Source organism: Mastacembelus armatus, chromosome 14 (assembly GCF_900324485.2).
Source record: "Mastacembelus armatus chromosome 14, fMasArm1.2, whole genome shotgun sequence".
NCBI lineage: Eukaryota > Metazoa > Chordata > Actinopteri > Synbranchiformes > Mastacembelidae > Mastacembelus > Mastacembelus armatus.
Genome location: NC_046646.1, coordinates 20,467,046 through 20,475,868, shown reverse-complemented (window position 1 = coordinate 20,475,868; position 8,823 = coordinate 20,467,046). Strand labels below are relative to the sequence as shown.

At 42.3% G+C, this 8,823-nt stretch overlaps 1 protein-coding gene across 1 annotated transcript; it reads right to left on the bottom strand.

Moving 5' to 3' along the window:
* Window positions 1–898: 898 nt before the first annotated feature.
* On the bottom strand, window positions 899–7,816 carry spry4 (sprouty homolog 4 (Drosophila)). Its single transcript, XM_026329059.1, has 2 exons — window positions 7,580–7,816; window positions 899–5,315 (listed from the first exon to the last, which is right to left on the bottom strand). Exon 2 carries the CDS (start codon window positions 5,262–5,264, stop codon window positions 4,137–4,139), a length of 1,128 nt encoding a protein of 375 aa, XP_026184844.1. The 5' UTR covers window positions 5,265–5,315; window positions 7,580–7,816; the 3' UTR covers window positions 899–4,136.
* Window positions 7,817–8,823: the final 1,007 nt, after the last annotated feature.

Sequence of the window (8,823 nt, the reverse complement as noted above, 5' to 3'; positions counted from 1 at the left end):
TCACACATTCTGTGTTGTCCATTTGTTGCCCTCTCCTTTCCCAGGTGTTGTTGGGTAAACACCCAGGAAACAAGCATATAGAGAGGAAGGAGGGGAAGGGCATGAGGGAAGGAAGAACGCCTTAGGGTAACAGCAGCACAGGTGGGCTGTAGGGTGGGAATGATGACAGTTTTGTGTGTGTGTTTGTGTGTGTGTGTAGCTGTGTGTGTGTGTGCATACACACACTTTGGAGAGAAAGGAATGTTACACATCCAGATTATAACAAACCACCCCTATAAACTAAAAGGAAGTCCGTTTAACCTGCAAGTCAAACACACACACTAACACAGCAGGCGTTGAGTGTACGCTTTCACATAAACTCAACATCCGACTGGTTTATGTCTCATGTTACATCATCCTGCGGAAGTCTGTGAATTATTTCCTATTACTTATGTAATATTTTCTTTTAGTTTAAGGTCAAGCTACTTTATTCAGCCTTCACCATCCTACCAGCGTTTTATTGAGCACTATCTATCCAGACACATGAAGAAAGGACCTCAGGAAGTTGAAGTGCTGATGTAAAACTATTAAATGTGCTTTTATTAAATGCTAATAGTTAAATAATTTGCATGTAACAAAGTTATATTCATAAAAATTAAATGTTTATTGTATATCTGTAGAAATTAAAAATAGCATGTTTTCTCTTCAGAAATGTACTTCACATATCTGCAGTTACTCTAGGATTTAAAGTCTGCTCAGGGTGTTGGCTTCTGAGGTGATTTGTATTACATGAAATGTATATACTTGTTCAAAATACCACTTAATATTTATCTGTATGTATCATCATTCTGATGGTAGTGTGTGTGTATGTGTGTAATCTTTTTATGCTACCCACAAAAATAATGACACAACAGCTTGGTATATTTAACAATATATATTTCCATTGTCAATGTACATTCCATTTCGACATAAGCTTTCTTCACAAACAAAAAGTTGGCATCTAAATAAATACTATATAAAATAGAACTTCAAAATAAATATATCTATAAAGGGAACCTTTTATATGAGAGACGTCTTTCTTTTTGTTATATCTAAAACAAAACAAAAGCACAGATCTCATTTCTTAATCTCTAACAATGATGTTGCAAAGGCATAAAGGAAAGGAGTAGCTTCACCCAGCTGTATGACACCTTTTGTCTTGTTTGGGTTGGAAAAAAAAATCTGTGCCTGCAAATGAGGGACACGAGGGGATAGAGGTGTGGAAAAGTCACAGCATTGTAGCAAAGAAAAAAAGGTTTAAATCATTCAGCTTTTGTTGGTAAGTATTTCATACCTTGAACAGGCTAGTGAGCACATGTAGAAGTGTAAAGCTAATTTGAAGTGAAAAAACATGACTCTTGCAGTGACAGAGCTAAAGAATAAATGAAAAGAAAGGCAACGACTGTTGAAGAAAGAGGTCCATTGGTTTAAGACATGGCACTAAAAACAAAGACGGGGAAAACTGTGAGAAAGGGAGAGAAAGAGAGACAGGCTTGTCTTTCTCTCCTGTCTCTGTGGTATGACAAGTTTATGCACAGCAGCTGTGTTTGTCAGTCAAGGCCAGGGGTGTTTGTTGGACAATGTCTCAGGGAAGAAGAGGGAAACAAGGAAGGGAGGAAAAGCAAGAAAGAAAAAGAGGGAAGAGGGTTGAGACACTGAGCAGTAACAGCAGGAAATGGGTTGATCTGGATAGGGGTAGATTGTGTTCCCTGTGTGGATTCAATGAGTCCACAGTCTTTAGGACTCGGAGAGGAACCAGGGAATTAGCTTAGCCTCTCGACTGCTAATGAGCCATGGATAGCATAAACAGCAGGAGTTTTTTTTAATTTCTTTTTTTTATTGCCAGGAACACTTTTCTAAATCAAGTGCTAGTAATAGAAAGACCTGTCATTTTTTTACCCCTTCCCAAACCTTCCTCTCACCACCCTCTCTCTTTTCTTTCTCACAACCTCAAAAACATCTTAATCTTACCCTCAAAATATATATCTAATAGATTCTCTATATATTTTGTACTGAATTGTAGTTATAATGTACCATGCAATCTTTCAAGGACATTTAAAAGTCTCTTCTAAAGAACACAAATTTGTGAAACTATTTACAGCAAATAACATTTCACCTGCATAGCTCTATTACTAAATATATTGTCAAAACATTTGTGATTTTTGCTGCCCACCTACACCTACTAGGCCTCTGCCCAGTCACACAATCATTTTCAGTTTTGGCACCTTTCTTTCGGACTGAATTGCTAAGTTTCAAAAATATTGCCTCATACATTCAAGACTAAGGACTCTGTTTTTTTTTCTTTCCTTTTTTTTTCCTGTGTGGTATCAGTTTTGTGCAATAAGACAAATACAGGTATGAGCAAAATTAGGCACCCTAATGGAAGTTAAGGGTCCAACATGAAAGCGAGGTGTGTGCCATGGAGCAACAGAGACAGTATGCCTTTATGCCAAACAGAAGAGGCCGTTTGTATTAAAGGACAGCATGCCTTTAAGAACCAACTGCCGTCAACTCCACTTGGCAAGAGTCCATAACAACTGTGATCACTCAGACAGTAAAAACATGCTACTGTAAACTAGCTTCCTTTGGCAAAATCCTAAGAACATAACGCAAGCCACAGAAGTAGACTTTTAAAGACTATCTGACTAACACATCTATGCAGCATAATGATCAGAATTTGATGATGATGGTGATGATGATGTGTGTGTGTATGAGCTAAATGTAGTGCACATCACCATAATGTGAGATAGTTGAGGTGGTTAATACTGTGCTTTAGTACATCCTTTAAGGGGGTTTGCGTTTTCCTAAAAAGGTTGTGCAAGTGGCAGATTTGATTGGACAAAGGCTGATGAGATACAAACATAACAACAAATTTGCTATGCTTTCTCTCCCCCTCTTCGCCGGCGATCACTTGCATCCTCTCTCTTCCAGAAATGTGTTGTTTTTTTGTTTTTTTTCCAGGTCAGTTTGTCTCTCACTTAACTTACTTGTTTTAAATGATTTACTTTTGCCTTTTTTGCCTCTAAATTTTTCTTTGCCTTGTTGTGCAAAGAGGAAGTACACCAGGCTCTTAGGCAGTTTAGAAATCATGCTGTAAGCCTAGTTCTAGAGAGGATCACTATAACAGTCCCTGAGAAGGTTGGGTGTACACGTTTCTCTACGACACATCGACTTCTAGCACTGTGGGTAACCATTACACTAGAGCATGCAGGTCATGACATGCATTACCTCTGAGGTGATTGGTGAACAGCATTCAAAATCTTTAAGAATGTCTGGGCTTCACCCCCCAAAAATAGAAAACACACAGTAAAGTGATTATCTCTCACTTGCAGCACAACTGCTTACATACAGAGTGAGAAATATGGGAAATTACTATTATTAATTACTATTATTATCTCAAAAGGTTTGTTTTTTCAGCTCCTCTATTGAGATAAAATGTGATAAAATGTTAGCAATACCAAGCTAGCATGTCAAAGCTATAAGAGGAACAAATAGCAACACTAATAGATGGTGATCATCATAATAGTGGAGTGCGCCAGTAAGTGTTGCTTTCACTTTGTCAGTGGTCTATCATAAAACCATAGTATATATATATATATCACTGTTGTTCAGACGGGGGGGGGGGGCTGAATGGGCTGTGCTTTTGCGGGTTGGAGGGGTTGTACAGATATTTATCTCCATCGTATCACTTCTGTTATCTGAGGATCAGCAACCAGCTTCTGGTTAGTTAATGTTACTAAATTAGCTGAGAAACACAGAGCAGCAGGGAGGTACAATGACTTTGTGCCTTCGGCCATCTTCACAAAACATCAGTCCCAAAATCTAGTCTCTTTTTTTGTGTCACCGCTTACAAAACTCAACACAAACATCACAGAGGCCTGTTAGCTTTTTCAACTGGCCAACTCTCTCAGATTAGGCCCATTAGGATCATCCAGCCTATCAAATATAGGTCAAGAAGCCATTTTAAGTACCTTTGTTATACATAAGTCATCTTCCAGCAGATTAATGGGGTAGTTTAAGGGGTTGTTCTTGGATTGTCCTGTCCAGAGAGCGAGCGTGTACGGTGTAGTCTTATCTGTTCATGTAGCAAGGCCACTGCCGTCCAGTTTGGTCCTGTATCATGAGCCCTGCTGCTGCTTCTCTGGCATCCCACCCTTTGCTTCCACACCTCCATTTTTACACACGCCACCTTGCAAGTTCTTGCAGCGGCAGCCTGGCCTGCTAACATTGTCGTAACACTTCTGTCCTAGTTTAGCCAAGCCCATAGCTGGCAGATAGCAGACCAGGCATGGCAGGACAAGGGAAAGGGCAGCCATGAAGGACCAGCGTGCGCAACAGTTGGTCTGGGAGCATGAACAGGGTTTGTCGGCACAGGAGCCCTCGTCATCCTCATCCTCAGTGCAGTGGTAGAAGATCCCTTTGACCAGGCACATGCAGGTGGCAGTATCCACCAGACTCTGAGCAGAGCACAGGCACTCCTGGTTGCAGACCCAGCAAGAGGGTAGGGTTCTGGGGAGAGTACACTCTGTGCAGCGGCACTTCCCACAGTGCTCACAGAGAAGGAGGTGCTTCTTCTCGGTCGGGGAAGAAGGGATCAGCACCAACCCCTGCTGGCCTCCAGTGGAGCACACACCTCCTGCAGGCATCTGTGTAGACTTGAGGTCCAGCTGTTTTGAGGGGCAGGAGGAAGTAGAGGAAGATGTGAGGACCTTAGATTCAGAGGAAGTGAAGCAGCCTGGAGTTCGGGTAGTGATTGTGTTGATCGGACCCTGGTTGGGGTGCAGATTTGGGTGGTGGTCCACTATTGGGGTGGGTGCAGCGTGGTCCAGCAGCCTTTGATCAGATGATGTGCTGCTGCTGCTGCTGATAGAGCTAGGCCTCCCGCTAAAGGAAATCCAAGGGTGGGTGGTGGAGTCCTGCTGAGGTTGGGGCTCACACCTGCCTGGCTGGAACTGCTGGTGTTGGTGATTGTGATGACGGTTGTGGTTTGCTGCTGGGAAGGCCTCCTGATTCTGACCAAGCCAGGTGATTCTTCTATTTATGGACTTCTGGCTTGAAGGCTGCTGGGACACAACTGCTGGACTGTCAATGTAGTCATTCTCCACATGTGAAGACTTTATCTGGTCAATGGGGTAGATGGTGAGAGGGTGCTGCAGGCGGCCATAGGGCACTCGACTATCCAGCAGAGGTTGGGATATAAGGGAGGAGGACACTCCTGGGATGTGGTGGGGAACCCTGGACTCCATATGTAGGCTGGTGCCTTGCACGTCTTCACTCTAAAGCTGCATTTAGCAATACTGCAAAAACAGGTACAAGAGAGACCGTTATGACTGGCTACAGCTGCTGTTATTCTTGCTCTTACTGGTTTAATCCTGTTTCATCCAAAAGTCTTATCTTGAACAACAAACAAAGTATATTCTGAAAAGGATTTGCTTTTTAATAAAACTAAATTTTAAGCATTTTACATGAAGATAATAAATTGCAAAACGCTTCAAATAATTACAACCAGGTAGGGTATGAGAAACAGAGTGTATGAATATGTTGCTTCTACTAGTTTGTGTTTGACATTCTTTGCATGTTTACAACATTGTACTGAATCACGTATTGGAAAGTGAAAGTTTAAGCCTCCGTGATAAATTTGGCTTCACTGTGGATAACTAACCACTGATTTATCTCATGATTAAACCACTATTTTCCCTACATCACTGGCTTTTCTATATGAGGCAATAAATCACAGGGCGACTACCCAAGAGCTAATTGGATTACTCAATTTCAAACTGACACATAGTGTAGTTCACTCAAAACCGTGTTTAAAAACTCATGCGTTTGAGTCTGTTAACAGAAATCTCTTTCCACACTGGATCTTAGTATTGTTTCCCAACAATCTTGATTTTTAGACTGAATACCAACAGGGTTTCAAACCTCCTCTATTCTGACTTTGACATTAGAACAATGGAAGCTGGGTTCTTTTAGCCTTCCTTCCAAGGAGCAGAGAGCACCAGCGAGCAGGGCTTGCATGCAAAAGACTCAAAAGATGCAAAACAAGGCTAAGCACAGAGGTGAAGGTTGCCAGGAAAGGGACTTCTACAAAAACTAAATAAATGCAATTGCATAGAATCGCATATCATAATTATTACCTAATACAAAGTACTATGAATTTTATGGATTTCAGATGTTCTCTCTCAGTTTATAGGAAATAGCTTAAACACTCACAAACAGCGCGACCTTTGTTTTTGTGAATGAAACTGATTTTGTGAACTCCAAGGTTTTGTGAACAGCTATTGGCTGTAGGCATGAAGCAATGCGCTCCAGTCATGAGCCTGAATGAAATCGGTTTCAACCATTTTATTAATGAGCGCTGGGCAGCGGCAAAGATCCAGCATAACCTACTTTACAGAAAACAAAAAGCTGATTGAAAACAAACTGCGCAGCATAACCGACATTTCCACTGACCCATATCTGTGGCGTTACGTTACTTTACCCAAACCTCAGTTTATTCACACCATAAATTGCGATATGTTGATGTTGATTATTTTTTCAAGGCAAATTTACAGCAACCTAAAAACTACCATGGTATGGTTTATTAACGCACATTAACTAAAGTGAGGACGTGGTCGACGCAGTTTTGCATTGCTCGGCCGTCGGCTCATCTTATTCTCGTATACCTCTAATGTGCAAAAGCCTGGTTGAGAAACCTGTTGCGACATTGCTGGCACCGACACACGGGCTTGTGATCATCAAATCTAGACTATTATGAGCTCCAAGCCGGAACTGTGCGTCTGTGTGCGTGCGTGCCTCCCTCCAATATGTGAATGGACTGAGTCATAAAAAACCGGAGGTGGCAGCTCAGCTTTCTCAAACAGCGTGTTAATCTAGACACTGTAAGCACATATATGACACCTCACTCTTCATATCTGGAAATCGACGAAGTATGCATATAACCTTGATAATAAAAAGAGTACAGTGTGTCATCACCACAGAAGATTGTGGTGTAGTATACTCGGCAGTTAAGTGCGTAGTTTGATGCGTAAACCTCGATGTCATCGCATGAGAAAGTAGCTGATTAAAGACAAATGTAAAAATGTTATCGCCCGTAGGACGGATAAGATAAAACATGGAGAGAGTTTATTGCAAGAACACCTGACACAACCGATGTGGGGTGTCAACCAGGCGATCGCTGCAGAGCGAGAACGAGACATGCAGCCGTGTGAAATAAAACATATAGAGGCTTCAGAGCGGACGAAGCTATAGGTGCCTTATAACAGGCGTTTCAGACTAGTTACTCTTTAAAGTACGACACCGTTTCCACTCTCTGCCCCATCAACCTCAGTTTTGGTTAAAAAAATATTGGTGGTTAAATATTGACTCAATGTGTAAACACGGATCGGGAAACTGCTTCTTGCAAAATAGAGTTTGGGGGAGCGTTTTTATGCCTGTGATCCAGAGGATTGAGAGGAACAGTTAGCTCAGGGATTAAATAAACTCCGCTGTGGGTTTGTGCAGTCACACGCTCAAAGTAACAAACATTCAAGAAGAGCAAATATCAGAGGCGATCACTTACTGTGGTTTCAGGATAAAATTCTCATCTCTTCATTGCGCACGACGTTTGCGCACAGTTTATAGTCCGGTCCAAGCGCACGATTATCTCCACAAATGTTGAGTAAAGATAAGTCCAGATATTGGGGAATAATATGAGTGACGTTAAGCGAAAGGAGAGCGGGTCTCCGACACTATTCTCCACTTGCTGATGCGTAAAAGGCGACTGCGGTTGTGGACGCAGAGCTTTGGATCTGATGTTGCAACCATCGAGGGGGAGGGAAGTGAGTTTTTATGAATGGGAGGGTAGAGGAAAGGAAAGGGACGGCACTGCGCAGATGCCTCGGCTTTTTTCTCCGCTTTGTGAATGGGAGGGCTGAGCGGCTCGGGAGGGCTGAAATGCGGAGGTTACATTTTTATGAATGGGGAGGACTCCGAATGGCATTGCGCATGCGCGATGTCGAGATTTTTATGAATGGAAGAAATGGCGAATGACGCGCGCGCGCGCGCTCGTGAGATAGGAAAGGGGGCGAGGGAATGAGGAGGTGGGGGCTGTTTTTGGTCACAAGGGCAATGTCAGGCCTGATTAACATAAATAGTCGGCTCATCGGCTGTGGTGCCACTCGCTTTATTTTAATCTCTTAATTTATTTATGAATGCATGTCCCGCTCCCTGCAGCATGTTAAAGGAGACATGTTTATGCCATTGTCTAATGAGAGACAGAGCGAGATGTGAGTGGGCTGAATCTGCAGTTTATTTATTCATTGCTGGAAAATCTTATCTCTAAGATGTTGATGAATTGGTGTCGAAATGTTAATGAAAAACACGAAGTCGTGGTCTGTGTTTTGGAAAACATGGCATCTTAGCAAAGCTATATAAATCTGCTGGAATATGATAGGCCCACCAGAGCTCTTAACAAATAACATATCGCGGAAGTCTGAAGGATATTTAATCATTATAATCACTATTCATCCTCGAAGAGGATATCACATGTTGCTGTCCAATCTGAAGCCATTTATTGCGAACAAGGACGTGCCCTTCCTCTCTCTGCAACAATGTGAGGTATGACTACAGCTCTATGGCAGTGTTAAAAAAAGGAGGAGGAGGAAGGGGAGGGGAGGAGAAGCCTGGGGTTGGATGTAACGGCCACTCTGAAACGCAAACCAGCATGAGGGCAGGCAGGATTCACAAAAGGACAGGATGTTGTTGATTTGTACTGAAACCACACGGAGGAAATAAGTGTGAATTTCCTTTCTCTCTGACATCCCA

What these genes read in the sequence shown, in the direction of transcription:
- spry4 (XM_026329059.1), bottom strand. Translation starts at nt 5,264, where the DNA reads ATGGAGTCCAGGGTTCCCCACCACATCCCAGGAGTGTCCTCCTCCCTT.